The sequence below is a fragment of the Plecotus auritus genome (assembly GCF_963455305.1).
Source record: "Plecotus auritus genome assembly, chromosome: 8".
In the NCBI taxonomy this organism is placed as follows: Eukaryota; Metazoa; Chordata; class Mammalia; order Chiroptera; family Vespertilionidae; genus Plecotus; species Plecotus auritus.
Window position 1 is genome coordinate 131938294 of NC_137782.1, and position 16270 is coordinate 131954563.

The 16270-nt window shown below is 39.9% G+C and overlaps 1 protein-coding gene across 2 annotated transcripts in view; it reads right to left on the minus strand.

Annotated features, from left to right (window-relative positions):
• Window positions 1-658: 658 nt before the first annotated feature.
• Window positions 659-16270, minus strand: part of GMCL1 (germ cell-less 1, spermatogenesis associated) — a 53743-nt gene continuing 38131 nt past the window's right edge. Inside the window, exons 12-14 of one of the 2 annotated variants that reach the window (XM_080684081.1) lie at window positions 11715-11860; window positions 8429-8516; window positions 659-1587 (exon numbers count right to left, since the gene is read on the minus strand). In XM_080684081.1, coding sequence (XP_080540207.1) covers window positions 1459-1587; window positions 8429-8516; window positions 11715-11860 — 363 coding nt within the window. In that variant the 3' untranslated portion in view covers window positions 659-1458. The remainder of the gene's footprint in view (window positions 1588-8428; window positions 8517-11714; window positions 11861-16270) is intronic. The other variant, XM_080684082.1, reaches the window with a different exon arrangement.

A 16270-nucleotide genomic window follows, 5' to 3' on the forward strand; every position in this document is an offset into this window, starting at 1 on the left:
CTCAGTGGATAGAGCATCAGCCTGCGGACTGAAGGGTCCCAGGTTCGATTCCGGTCAAGGGCATGTACCTTGGTTGCAGGCACATCCCCAGTGGGGAGTGTGCAGGAGGCAGCTGATCGATGTTTCTCTCTCTCATCGATGTTTCTAACTCTCTATTCCTCTCCCTTCCCCTCTGTAAAAAATCAATAAAATATACTAAAAAAAAAAATTCTGGTTTCAACTAAGGTTTGTTTTTGTCCATTTCATATAAGAACTTATTTATTCATTTTCCAAATGGGTATTTATTATTTGTACAGATACATAAAAGTGATTCCCATTTTTTAAACATACTAAAAATATACATTAACCACAAAAAGAATTCACTCTGAAAGACCATGAGCATGGCTATTTTCAAAACAGCAGTAAATACAAGAAGCCAACACATATAAATCATGACAAGTGTACATCTCATTTTTGACAAAAATAAGATATATTTTTACATTATATGCTTTATTACCTGCTTCTATATGACATCCTCCAACCTTATTTATATTTACTATGAAACTATTAGCATGTGTAACTCAAAGGCACTCAATTCAGAGGTTATAAAGTCCTGAGCTTAAGTAGGAAACAGGATTCCCAACTAAAATTTTAACAAATAATTCTAAAGAGCAGAGAATATTAAAATATTTAGAGTTTAATATTTGGTACATAAATAATCTTATGAGCTAATAATAAACTTGTACAAAATGTAAAAAAAAGAAAAAAGACCATGTAAGGCAAACGAATATACTCAGTCACACTGATTTCCCCCCCCATTCCAGTCATTTGCAAGTCTGAAGCTGATTCTTTTGTTGTTAAAACCCTAGAAAAGCTAAATTAAAAATAAAATAAAATAGCATAAAAATGTTTAAGGTAAATAAAAAGTCTTCAGTTTAGTCTCCAAAGCCATGAAAAAAAGTATTTAATGATTAAAAACAACTACATATTGGAAGGATAATAGGAGGAATCATAAAGAGCAGTTGAAAAAATTAAAGAACAGCCTTAAATGCATCAATTGAAAGAGAATTTACAATTAGCTTTTCAAATTATTCCTTTAGCATTCTTATAGACAAAATTTACAGATGGATAACTGAGGTACATTAACATTAAGTAGGATCAAAGTTTAATCAAAAAATTAAATCTATATTTGGTTGCAGAGAAATGTGAAATTTACCTAAGTGATTTTCTACTGATGCTAAAATCATGAGCTGACATCTTTATAACAGAAATGGGTTGACAGATATATTCTTGTCTTTAAAATGTTTTTAATATAGTCACAGAAACGTAATGAGAATGAGAATAGTCTTCTGTTTTATCTGTACAGTTCTTAAGGCCTTTGTCATTGTTAGTCACCTTAGATGTGAACAACATAGGGCCATTAAATTAAAGCTGGCCGAAAAGTTTTCAAAGTGCTACTGTTTCCAACTGAAAAGGTCCTCAGTTTTCTGGATTTTCTGGATGATGATTACTTTCAGTTCTTTTTTCTGGTGATATATACAGGAAGTTACAGCAGATATATAAAGGGAAGATCAGAAGCCTGCTGTCCAAGTTCATCACTACTTGTTCCTATAAAACAAATTTGTTGCTTTAATGACAAGTAGATAGTAATATTAAAAAAACAAGTAGAAAACCAAATTGCTGAACTGAATGAACTGAAGGAGATAGTATGGTAGTTAAGAACTTGCATCTGCAGTCTGAGAGTCACCACTCAAATCTCACAACTCCCACCCACTAGCTGTGTGATTTGGGGCAAATCACTGACCTTGTCAACTGCAGTGTCCTCACTGTAAAATGGGGACAATCAGAGTGCCCACGTCATAGGATTACATGAGACAATGCACACAGAGGGCTCAGCAAAGCAGACATCTATGAAGTGCTCAATTATAGTAGTTACTTTCATTGTTGAAAAATTTCTGTCAAGTACCTACATATTTTCTGTATAGACAGAGTCCAGATATATGTAGATTTCTCATTTGGCTTCAATTTCTGAGGGCTCTTAGGTATAGAAAATAATTAGGATGAAGGTGAGGAGTCATTATTACCAACAATCATTGTTCCTATTCTTATCTAAGATTTCCCACTGTCTGTAATGCAGACATGTCATTTGTCTATTGGAATATAAAGCACCATGTAAAATCAACTTCAAGTTCAGTTACCTCAATACACATGAGAATGTCTTGAAATCCCAAAGAGACAGGAGTGGATAACACACCTGAGGGCCACAAATATAACCATGACCCATGCCAGAGATATCTTGTTTGGAACCCTTTATAGCACTTGGTGACCAGAATAAATCATTAGAGTAAAAGCAGCAGTACTGAAATTATAATTTTTACTTCTTCAATACTTGGATACAGTCTCTGCAATAATATGCGTTAGTTTCAACTTATTTTATACATTTTAGAGAATATGCTACACATCACTGTTAAACTAGAGTTTTTAATTTTTTACTAAGGCAGATGCTTCTGGAGTGTATTCCTGGAATAAAGAGGGAAAAACTGGAACATCTGCATGATTGACATAGGTTCAATATAGTTTTCTGCTGGGGGAACAGCAAGATAAATTTGGGTAAAGAAGGTAGGGAGCCCTAGTCGGTTTGGCTCAGTGGATGGAGCGTTGGCCCATGGACTAAAGCAGTGGTTCTCAACCTTTCTAATGCCGCGACCCTTTAATACAGTTCCTCATGTTGTGGTGACCCCCAACCATAAAATTATTTTTGTTGCTACTTCATAACTGTAATTTTGCTACTGTTATGAATCGTAATGTAAATATCTGTGTTTTCCGATGGTCTTAGGCTCTTACCATCGGAAAACACAGATATTTACATTACGATTCATTTAACAGTAGCAAAATTACAGTTATAAAGTAGCAACGAAAATAATTTTATGGTTGGGGGTCACCACAACATGAGGAACTGTATTAAAGGGTCGCGGCATTAGAAAGGTTGAGAACCACTGGACTAAAGGGTCCCGGGTTCGATTCCGGTTGGTTGCAGGTTCACTGGCCCTGGCCAGAGTGCGTGTATGAGGAACCAATTGTCTCTCTCACATCGATGTTTCTTAGTCTCCCCCTCTCCCTTCCACTCTCTTTAAAAATCAATGGAAAAATATTCTTGGGTGAGAATTAACAACAACAACAAAAAAGTAAGGAACAGAAATGTCTCTCACACACACTCATGCACTATTTCTCTATATTCTCTATAACAGGGAAAGTGAGTAAGATGGGTAAGATGATGGGTCAGGTGAGGCAATCACCTGGGCTGATGGTGCTAAGATGCTTGAGCCACTATGGCCTAGTCAAAGTTAATAGCAATAACCCAGGTGAAGGCACATTTACTAAACTGACTCCCCATCTTGAATATCTTACCAGATTACTTTTTTTGCTCATCCCTTAAATACCAGTGCTCCCTAGGTTTCCTTCCTGTCATATTCTCTACACATTTCCTGTAGGTTATCTCAGTTAATCATTACTTCCCAGGCATTGCTTGAAAACTACAGACCTAGTGACCCGCAAGCCTATCAAATTTTCACCTGAATGCCCTCAAACTAAATATACCTTAAACTGCATTTATCATTTCTTCACCCTCACTTCAGGTCTCATTCACTTTCGTTTCTTTTTCTAATTGATTTTTTAGAAAGAGGGCTCCCGGACAGAGAGGGGGCAGGCTGGGCTAAGGGATCCCCCACCAGTGCACAAATTTTCATGTACCAGGCCTCTAGCTAACATATAAAATACTTAGCATTATACTTTCAGGAAATATATAGGAACTAGAGGCCTGGTGCACGAAATTCGTGCACAGGGTGTGTGTGTGTGTCCCTCAGCTCAGCCTGTACCCTCTCCAATCTGGGACCCCTCGAGGGATGTCCGACTGCCTGTTTAGGCCTGATCCCAGTGGGCCTGGTCACCCCCAACTGCCCTCCCCTGCAGGCCTGGTCACCCCTAACTGCCCTCCCCTGCTGGCCTTGTCCCTCCCATCTGCCCTCCCCTGCAGGCCTGGTTCCCCCAACTGCCCTCCCCTGCAGGCCTGGTCACCCCCAAGTGCCCTCCCTTGCAGGCATAGTCCTCCCAATTGCCCTCCCCTACTGGCCTGACCGCCCCCAACTGCCCTCCCATGCAGACCTGGTCCCTCCCAACTGCCCTCCCCTGCAGGCCTGATCACCCACAACTGCCCTCCCCTGCCGGCCATCTTGTGTCCACATGGGGGCGGCCATCTTTGACCACATAGGGGTGACAATTTTTTGTGTTGGAGTGATGGTCAATTTACATATTACCTCTTTATTATATAGGATAACATGGGGGACAAATTATAAATTTTAGGGACATAAGAGAAGACCTCAATAAATGTAGGAAATATTATATTTCAGAAAGAATTATATCAATTTTCCACAAATTACGGTATATATATTTAACAAATATAAAGCAGTGCCTACTTCAACAGCATATATACTAACAAATATAAATCAAAGTCCTCATAGGAATTTTTGAGGGGAAAGTTGACAAAATGATTCTATATCTGATATAGAATAATCATGCATAAAAAACCCAGAGATTTTTGAAAAGAGAATGAAGGTAGGTTTGTATTACTAGGTATTAAAATTAATTTTAAAGTTAGTCTAGTTAAAACAATGTATTGTTGTCTCTACAACAAAGAAATCAACAAAACATAACAGAAAGTTTAGAAATGAAACCAAGTATACTAGGATTTAGTATATGATAAAAATGGCATTTCAAATACATTGGTAAATCTGATATATTTCAGATATATCACAAAATACTCAAATTTAAAAAAAATAAAAGGAATAGAAAAGAAGCAGAGATGACTATTTATATAATCCTAATTATTAAGACTAAGTACCACACCAAAAGAAGAAATCATGAAGTGATTGGATTGATAGATTACTTCATGAAGTTTGAGAAACAAATGACACAATGGGAAAACTATAGCACATCACCAATTGTGTTACTTCTTTTTTTTTTTTTTAAAGAAAAGCAAGTAAGAATTCATTGACTGCAGAAAAACACACTTAGGTCAGTGAAACAAGGAAGGGCATAGAAGAAGCAACAGGAGAGCCTAGGAGGGGGAAGGAGAGGAGGAAGGGAGTGGCACAAGTGTGCTCTCCGGAGGGAGAATGCCATTATCACTCTTAATATATAAAAGCTGTTAAAAATTAACAAGAAAACAAATACCTTAATAAAAATTTAAACATAAAGAATATAAACTATCAATTTACACAAAATAATATGTCCAAGAAGCAAACAAAAACCCCAACTATACCAGTAACCAAAAAAATGAAAATTAAATATAATTTGTTTCCACTTTTTATATTGGGAAAAGATTAGAAAGAATGATAATACACTAATCTTGGTTATAACTGCCTGCTGGAGGGAATGTAATTTGGATAGTATTCCTAGAGGGCAATTTGGCTATGAGGAAATGTATATACTATCTGACAAGAATTCTATCTCTTGGAATTTATCATTTAAAAAAATGAGAAAAATGTACAAAGATATATGTACATTTTTTTTATAATAATGCACCCTCCTCCCCAAAAAAAAAACAAAAAGGAAAAATTATTTAAATTATGGTATATACAAAATAACTAATATTATACAGAAATAAAAATGTGCGGCTAAATACAGGGTGTCCCAAGAAAATGTTTACATACTTTAACAGCTGACAACTCAATTGATTTTTTTTTGTTTTTTGTTTTTTCAGATTTAACCCATTGGAATTAATAATTATTCAAGGTGTGTATACATATTTTTGGACACCCTGTATTTATTGATAAGAAAAGCTATGCACAACAAAGTTGGGGAAAAGCAAGTTGCAAATAGTTAACAGTAAAATTTAATTTTGGTGTCATCTCTAACTAGGATAAGTATGATTATCTTTTCACTTATTTATATTTTCTAATTTTTCCATAGCAAACATCTACAACCTATGTGAAACACACATATAAAACTCCCCAAATAAAATCCTTCGTAACTCTCTAGAGATCTCAGAGAAAAGTCCAAACTCCATCCACAGCCCTGGCTGTAGTCTACTGAACTCTTCCAAACCTCTTTCAGATCCTTGAATGATCCATGTGCTCCCTTGCTTCCATCTTACTCAACATTTGAAGCTTGGTTCAGGTATCCATTCACTTGTCAACTTCTCTACGAGAGGTGGTTTTCCCTGAGCTGTCTTCCCTTCTTCTAACTACCCCAATAAATACACCTGCCCCCAACCCCATAGTAAGGGTTAGAGACGTCTCCCTCAACGTTACTCATTACTCTGTGTTCATCTCTACCATGCTACTTAAACTAAGCTATCTATTTATATAATAAAAACCTAAGCCCTAGCTAGTTTGTCTCAGTGGATAAAGCATCGGCCTGCAGACTGAAGGGTCCCAGGTTCAATTTCAGTCAAAGGCATATGCCAGGTTGCGGGCTTGATCCCCAGTGTGGGGCATGCAGGAGGCAGCAGCCAATCAATGATTCTCTCTCATCATTGATGTTTTTATCTCTCTCTCCCTCTCCCTTCCTCTCTGAATCAATAAAAATATTAAAAAAATAAAAAATAAAAGCCTAAGCGACCGTTACGGGGGAATGACCAGAACAACTGGTCACTATGATGCGCACTGACCACCAGAGGGCAGATGCTCCCACAGGAGGAGTGCCATTCAGCCAGAAGCCAGGCTCATGGCTGGCGAGCACAGCGGCGGTGGCAGGAGCCTCTCCCACCTCCGCTGCAGTGCTAAGGAGCAATGAGCAGGTGGGTGGTAAGGAGCAAGGGGTCCTGGGCTGCAAGAGGGTGCAGGCTGGGCTGAGGGGACCCCCCCGCCCCAGTGCATGGATTTTGTGCACCAACCCTGTAGTATAACATAAGCTCCTCTTTACTTTCTTCACTTCCAACATAGAAACTAGCATGTGGCAGAGATACAAATGTTTGCTGAATGAACAAATAAAGGAACACTTGGAATACAATTATTATCTTGGTCTAGTGCTTTTTAAGTCTCTGGCTGCTTTGAGCCATGACAATATTTTTTTATGAAGTTCCAGGTAGAAGGTAAAGATAGTCATTTTTCATGCAGCTCCAGGGGACACATTGATAGAGAATTCCAATAGAGGCAGCTTTGAACTTTCTTACCTACTTAAATACTATCTACCACATGAGAGAGTCAGCTCTGTTGCCAGAGTTCCTACAATGATTGGAGGACCCTCTGTAAAAATGCTGTACAGAGTATGTGAGGCTAGAACTATCAGTTCCAGGGTTCCTTGTAATGCTGAATGCTGATGTTCCATGAGAGGGTCTTCAATTTAAGGAAAATTGCTAATAATTTATATGAACTATAGGCTCTGAACCCTTTAATAAAACAGTATGTCCTTTGGAATGGTGGTTAGTTTTAATAGAAATAAATTTCGGCAATATTTTAACAGCTCTCATTTTACTTTTCTAAAATGGTTTACTTTCTCATCATGACATTTTGAAACTTCAACATGAATGTGAAAAATGAAGAAACAAATGGCTTTACACAATCTTGGAACATTACAGATGTCTATTATTTTAGAAACCTATTGTGCTAGAGAATAATGTTCTCTTAATATTCAAGAACTACATAGAGACAGACTGGATTGTCTTCAAAGTATTTGCTATTGCATAAATAAATGCACTTATGAAGACAATGGATGAAGCAATTAAGATTCATAACTCCTTGAGGATAAATAATTATTTCCATATTAAAGCTTTTCCCTGTCCCTCAAAATCAAATTGTGTTTTCTTTTTTTGTCTTAGTTGTACTTCTAGTAGAATGGGGTAAACTATGCAGAAGTGAACATGATATTTACATCTTTACCTTCAAAAACACTGCCAAACCAACCTTTAAATCAAATGTTAATTCTACTTAAGAATTTTTATTCTGTTTGGCTGGTGTGGCTCAGTGGTTGACCTATTAATCAAGAGGTCACAGTTCAATTCTGGTCAGGGCACATGCCTGGTTTGCAGGCTCAATCCCGAGTAGGGGTGTGCAGGAGGCAGCCAATCGATGATTCTCTCTCATTACTGAGGTTTCTATTTCTCTCTCCCTTCCTCTCTGAAATCAATACAAATATATATATACTAGAAGCCCGATGCACAAAGGTTTGTGCTAGAATGGGCCTTCCTTTCCCTGGCTGCCGGCACCGCCTTTCCACTCAGGCCCAGCCCCTTTCCGCTCTGGCCCCGCCTTCCCACACTGCCCAGAGGTTCCACCCCTGGTCACTCGGTGCCTGTGTATGCAAATTAACCACCTGATTGGCTGGTGGGCTTAACGGAGGTAGGGTCAATTTACATGTTTATATATTATTAGGTTATATATATATTTAAATTCTAATTAAAAGGATTCAAAAGACAAATATTATAATGAAACAAAAAAGTAATCAAACGTACCTGATCCTTTTCAAGTGTAAGTATTTGATAGCCAGTTGTTCTACTACATATTATTTTCCCACTACTATCGAAAGAGGCCAAACGTAATCTAGGATTTAAAAAAAACAACACACCACAAATAAAAAAATACATATACAATTATTTAAAACCACAGATTAATTTAAATAAGCCCCCTTCACTTTAATATTTATTTTTGTCTTCCATATTCTCTAAAAGTCTTTATTTGATAAAAAACTTTAAAAAGTCTTTTCAAACTATAAACTGATTCCATTTAGATTTACAAGCTTGTGCTATTACACATAACTGAAAAAATAATTAATAAGTGCCTTTTTTATGTTGGTAGTATGTACATAAAATTTACCATTTGACCATTTTTAAGTGTACAGTTCTTGGCAATAAATACATTCACATTGTTCTGCACTCAGACCACCATCTGTCTCCCGAACTTTTTCATTTGCCCCATTGAAACTCTGTACTCAGTGAGCACAAACTCCCCTTTTCCCCTAACCCCAGCTCCAGACAACCACTATCCTACTTTCTGTCTCTATGAACTTGTCTACTCCAGATGCCTTGTGTGAGTCGAATAAATACAGTATTTGTTCTCTTGTGACTGGTTTATTTCAGTTAGTACAATGTCTTCGAAGTTCATGTTGTAGCATGTGTCAGGATATCCTTCCATTTTAAGGTTGAGTAATATTCCATGCCACATTTTGTTTATCTGTTCATCTCTCAATGGAAACTGGGTTGCTTCTACCTTTTAGCTATTATAAAAATCCTATATAATAAAAGCGTAGTATGCAAATTGTCCCCTTCACTGGGATTTTGTCCAGGAGTTCGACCAGGGGGTGGGGCTGGGGGCCTCTACTGCTGTTGTAAAATGAATGTACAAATATCTGTTCAAGTCCCTGCTTTCAATTTTTTGGGGGTATATACCCAGAATAAGAATTGCTGGATCTTACGGTAATTGTTTAATTTTTGTGGAAATGTGACAACATTTCCCACAAAAGATGTATCATTTTACATTCCCACCAGCAATGTGCAAGGGTCCAACTTCTCTATGTCCTCACCAATACTGTTTTGTTTTTGGCAATAGCCATTCTAATGGGTGTGAGGTGGTATCTCATTGTGGTTTTGATTTGCATTTCCCTGATGATTAATAGTGTTGAGCATCTTTTCATGGGCTTATTGGCCATTTTTATATCTTCTATGGAGAAATGCTTATTTAAGTTATTTGTTCATTTTTTAATCTGGTAGTTTGTTTTGTGTGGTGTTTTAGGAGATTTCTGTATATTCTGGATATTAATTCCTCATTAAATATATGGTTATCAAATATTTTCTCTCATTCTGTGGGTTGCCTTTTCACTCTGTTGATAATGCCCTTTATGCACGATTTTTAATTTTGCTGAAGTCCAATTTCTCTTTCTCCTTTGCTGCCTATGCTCTGGTGTTATATTGTAGAAATCACTGCCAGGTCCAATGTGAAGAAGCTTTTCCCCAGTAATTTCTTCCAAGAGTTGTTTTATAGTTTTAGCTCTTATATGTTTAGGTCTTTGCTCCATATTTTAAAAAATATATATTTATTTTTTTATTGATTTCAGAGAGGAAGAGAGAGGGAGAGAGAGAGAGAGAAACATCAATGATGCAATAGAATCATTGATCGGCTGCCTCCTGCATGCCTCCTACTGGGGATTGAGCCTGCAACCTGGGCATGTGCCCTTGGCCGGGAACCGAACCTGGGACCCTTCAGTCCGTCGTAGGCAGACGCTCTATCTACTGAGCCAAACCAGCTAGGGCTCTTTGCTCCATTTTGAGTTAATTTTTGTGTATGATTTAAGGTAAGTATAAATAAGTGACTTAAAAAATGTTCATTAAGCTATTTTCTAATTTGTCAGCATCCTCTTCAAAAAAATATTGCCAGCTCAACTATCAGGCAAAATTGGACATATGAAATCTTATAGAAAGTGAAGGATAATACCAAGCATGTTTTTGTGGAAAAATACCTTGCTGTATTTCCAGTTTGGACCTTTTACTTGCTAGGAATAGCAGCAAGTAACAGCTTCAGCATCAAGCCCAGTATTAATCCTTTATCATTCATAATACAGCCTATCTTTCTCCCTGACATACTAGATCTAGATCTTATGACTTAGATGAGTGGTCGGCAAACTTGTTAGTCAACAGAGCCAAATATCAACAGTAAAATGATTGAAATTTCTTTTGAGAGCCGAATTTTTTAAACTTAAACTTCTTCTAACGCCACTTCTTCAAAATAGACTCACCCAGGCCGTGGTATTTTGTGGAAGAGCCACACTCAAGGGGCCAAAGAGCCACATGTGGCTTGTGAGCCGCAGTTTGCCGACTACTGACTTAGATTATTAATATACTAGAGGCCTGGTGCACAAAATTCGTGTATTGGGGGGGGGGGTTTCCTGCAGCACAGCCTGCACCCTCTCCAATCTGGGACCCCTTGGGTGATGTCTAACTGCCCACAGGGATCGGGCCTCAACTGGCAGTCGGACATCCCCCTCACAATCCAGGACTGCTGGCTCCCAACTGCTCGCCTACCTGCCTGCCAGCCTGATCACCCCCTAACTACTCCCCTGCCAGCCTGATCGATGCCTACTGCCCCCCTGCCCGCCCAATTGCCCCCAACTGCCCTCCCCTGCCAGCCCGATTGCCCCCACTGCCCTCCTCTGTCGGCCCAGTTGCCCCCAACTGCCCTCCCCTGCTGGCCCGATCGCTCCCAACTGCCCTCCCCTGCCAGCCGATTGCCCCCACTGCCCTTCTCTGCCAGCCCAGTTGCCCCCAACTGCCCTCCCCTGCTGGCCTGATTGCTCCCAACTGCCCTCCCCTGCCAGCCCGATTGCCCCCACTGCCCTCCTCTGCCAGCCCAGTTGCCCCCAACTGCCCTCCCCTGCTGGCCCGATTGCTCCCAACTGCCCTCCCCTGCAGGCCTGGTCCCCACTAACTGCCCTCCCTCCCCTGCAGGCCCGGTCACCCCCAACTGCCCCCCCCTACAGGCCTGGTTCCCCGAACTGCCCTCCCTTGCCGGCCATCTTGTGACCACATGGGGGCGGCCATCTTGTGCAAGGACATGATGGTCAATTTGCATATTAACTCTTTATTATATAGGATTATAGGAGTGGAGCCTTATCATTCCCTTGCACATTCATATATTTGGATCTTATCAAAGTTCTACTATTGTTGGTGTAAATTACCAAGGTTTTATTTCATTTTTTTATATTTCTTTGGGAGTGAGTTGAAATAGGGTGGGGAGATCTCAACCTACCTAAATGCTACGCTCCTTCGAGGTTGTAAACTGACAGATCCACTACAGGGCTGATTCAGTGTATTGCGTTTGAAAATGATGAATCGATTGGTGTAAGTTACAAGCAGGTCAAAGCCAAAGTTAAAACCTGTCCACCGCCAGCAGTACTAAGAAACACAAAAAAGAAAGATTTACTTCAGTTTGTCACACTAGCAAGTCGAAGTTCAAAATGTGTGTTTTTTTCTAACTCATTCCAAATATTTCTCTCATGGGTCCATACTTTTGGTCAGTGCCTTTCCCTTGAGGCTTCCATACAGTGCCTTTCCCTTGAGGCTTTCCATATATCTGTGAATATATATAAAGGTGTACCATACAGATAGAGTATATATCAAAGCCCAAAAGCAGCCTTTATGATCATTGTTCCTTAAAGTACTTTCCTAATATCACCTCTTCGTGATCTGTTTTGTATATCTCCATGATATAATTCTATCAAATGTAATGTGGCTTTTCACTGCAACTCTAAGTAGGTATAGATTAAGGGTCTAGGAGTCTAAATGGAGGTAGTAAGAGCCCATTAAAATCTACCTTGCTTTAAAAGTACTTTAAAATACCGTAAGTAAGTAACCAACAGATACACAACTGAATAGTTTTAAATCCATATTAGGTTCACAAGTTTGTTTATCCTACAGTTTAATAATGAGGGGCTATTAAGTAAGATGGTGTGGTACAGTGAAGTAAAGTTAGGGTCTTTAAGTGTTTAGTTGGCACTCTGAATTACCGGTACAAAACTAATGTAATAGTTTTGTTCACCAATATCTATTGAGCACATACTATGTGCTCTAGGCATTGAAGAAGTAGCAGTAAATAAGTTTCTGCCCTAATAGAATGTATATTTTAATGTTTGTGTGGAAATAGATTAATAATGCATATGGACTGAAGTGGAATGGAAGAAAAGGGAACAGAATTGTCAGGAAAGATAACAAGGCAGAGGAGGGGGGCTTGCAGTTGGGGAGCCTGCTGGTTCAGACAGGTTGTCAAGGAAAGTCTCTCTAAGGAGATGCTAGGTGAGTGGAGGCCCAAGTCAACTAAGAAATGGACTAGATAGCTATCTGGGGAAAGAGTGTCAAAGAGAACAGTAAGTACAAAGCTTTGTAGGGAAAAACATGCTTGGCTTATCTGAGGAATGGCAAGAATGGCGATGTGGCTAGGGCAATAACTGAGGGGGACAAAAGCTGGAGATGAGTTCAGAGAGTAAGTAAGTCAGGGGCCAGAAAATGTAGGGCCTAGCAGACCATGATAAGGAAGAGTTTGAATTTCTTCTAAGTGTGGTATGAAGCTAATGGAAAAGTTTATGAAAGGAAGTGACATGATCTAACTTGTACTTTATAAAGATGACTTTCACTGTTGTATGGAATATAGAATGTAGGAGAACAAGAATAAAAAACAAGGAGAGCAGTTAGGAGGCTACCATAACAGCCCAGGCAAGAGATAATGGTGGCTTGGACTTGGGTGGTAGTAGTAAACACGTGAAGAATATATTTTGAAGGTAGAGCCTAGAGGAGTTTCTGGTGGATAACAGGTGTGGTATGAAAGAAAGAAGAATCCAAAGATTGGAGCTTATGCAATATAAGCAAAGGAGCCAGTTACGAATTGTAGGCTATTTGGGAAGTAGGGAGCTTGGGGATGAAGTCCAAGAATTCAGCTTGGGACTCTTGGGATATTTGAGATGCTACTAGGATTCTAAGAAAGATGTCAAGCAAGTAGCTGGATATATGAATCTGGAGTTAGAAGTCATCAGAGTAAAGTCATGGGACAAGGTGAGATCACTTAGGGGTGAGCATAGATAGGGAAGAAGTCCAAGTACCGAGGTGTTAGTCACACCAACACTTGTTGAGAAAGAGTTAAAGAATCTAGCAAAGATGCAGAATAAGCAGCCAATAAAGTAGGAAGAAAATCAGCAAAGTATGCAGTTCTGGAACTCAAATGGAGAATATCTCCAAGAAGAAGTAAACAGACGTGTCACATTGCTAAGAGCTTTCTGAAGACTAAAATCTCAACTACTTCACTTAGCAATGTGGAAATCACTGATAACAATGTCATAATAGCTTCACTGGAGTTTACTGAAGTAAATGAATTAGAGTGGATTCAAAAGAGCATTAGAGGAGAAACCAAGATGGTGGCATAGGTAAACACCTAAACTACTGCCCTGCACAACCATTTCAAAACTACAACTAAAAGACAAAACGGACATCATCCAGAACCACAGGAAGGCTGGCTGAGTGGAAATTCTACAACTAGAAGGAAAGAGAAAAGCACACTGAGACTCAGAGGAGCTGCAGAAGGCAGAGGTACGAAGGCACGCACACGGAAAGGGCTGGCAACTGAGGACACGGCTGGCTTTCTCAATCAGAAGGGAGACAAAAGCTCCCGACTGCTCTGAACTCCAGTTCCGGGCGAGACTCTGGGGACCCAGACTCATATGGGGAGAAACTGGACTCTCTGACAGCGGGCGGAACTCGAGGGCGGCTTTCTCTCAGAGGTGCTTGCAGCGATTACTGCGGGACACTGAGACCCAGGGGCCTCTTAGGGCAGGGTTGACGGGAAGCCATTGCTGTCTGCTCCGCCCTGAGACTCCGCCCCATCCAAGCTGAGCGCAGAGGCTTTTGCATATAAATGGTGTGGTCCTTTGAATTCTAAATTTGTCTAACAAACTGCAGCTGAGTCAGTGAGACCCAGAACATCCAAAAGAAGGCCCAAGGCCCTGCAGCAGCTTGCATTGCTTCACAGCTGGGCCTCATCTGGGCACCTCCAAAACCCAAACAAAGAAGAGGAATCTGCAGATCTCTCTGTAGCTCCTGCTGGGTGGCCTCAGGCAGAGGCTAAATTAGCACCTCCTTGGAGACCCAAGAGCCAGTATACCCAGGGGTCAGAGTGGGACCATCCAGATTACAACTCTTCAGATACATAAGGGATACACTCAGGGGGCAGACTCAGTGAGTACCAAAGCCCCAATGAAGCAACAAGTCTTGTCTCATAAGAGTGTCTCCAGCACAGAAGTTCTCCCAGCATAGACACAGCTGATCCTCACAGCCAATTGGCCTGGAGGTCAATTCCTGCCAGTGATACCAGCAACAATCAAGGCTTAACTACAACAAGACTGTGCACACAGCCCACAAAGGGGTGCACCGAGAGTGTCCACCTCAGGTAACTGGGGAGGCTGAGCCACTGGGCCCTATAGGACACCTAGCACACAAAGCCACTCTATCAACTCAGGGAAGCAGCCAAAATGCGGAGACAAAGAAACAGGTCACAAATGAAAGAAATGGAGGAAAGCAAATGACTGGATATAGAGTTCAAAACCACGGTTATACGGTTTTTCAAGAATTTTCTAGAAAAGGCCGATAAATTTAGCGAGACTCTCAAGGATATGAAAAAGGACCAACTAGAAATTAAGCATATACTGACTGAAATAAAAAATAATATACAAAGATCCAACAGCAGACTAGAGGGTCACAAGAATCAAGTCAAAGATTTGAAATACAAAGAAGCAAAAAACACCCAACCGGAAAAGCAAAAAGAAAAAAGAATCCAAAAATATGAAGATAGTGTAAGGAGCCTCTGCGACAACTTCAAGCGTACCAACACCTGAATTATGGGGGTGCTAGAAGAAGAGAGAGAGCAAGATACTGAAAACCTATTTGAAGAAATAATGACTGAAAACTTCCCCCACCTGGTGAAAGAAATAGACCTACAAGTCCAGGAAGCACACAGAACCCCAAACAAAAGGAATCCAAAGAGGACCACACCAAGACACATCATAATTAAAATGCCAAGGGCAAAAGACAAAGAGAGAATATTAAAAGCAGCAAGAGTAAAAACAGTTAGTTACCTACAAGGGAGCACCCATAAAATTGTCAGCTGATTTCTCAACAGAAACTATGCAGGCCAGATGGGAGTGGCAAGAAATATTCAAAGTGATGAATAGCAAGAACCTACAACCAAGATTACTCTACCCAGCAAAGCTATCATTCAGAATGGAAGGGCAGATAAAGAGCTTCACAGATAAGAAAAAGCTATAGGAGTTCATCACCGCCAAACCAGTATTATATGAAATGCTGAAAGGTATTCTTTAAGAAGAGGAAGAAGAAGAAAAAGGTAAAGATAAAAATTATGAACAACAAATACATATCTATCAACAAGTGAACCTAAAAATCAAGTGAATTAAAAATCTGAGGAACAGAATAAACTGGTGAATATAATAGAATCAGGGGCATAGAAAGGGAGTGGACTGACAATTCTCGGGGGGAAAGGGGTTTTGGGGGGTGCGGGAAGAGACTGGACAAAAATCGCACACCTATGGATGAGGACAGTGAGGGGGGGTAAGGGCAGAGGGTGGAAGGGAGCTATGGGGGAAAAAAGAGGAACATTTGTAATAATCTGAACAATAAAGATGTATTAAAAAAAGAGCATTAGAAAACAGGAATAGACAACAAACACAATCAACTTTTTTCAGATTTTTGCTTCAAAGGACTGCAGAGAAACAAAGTGGTAGTTAGAGGGGAATGTGGGGTCAGGAT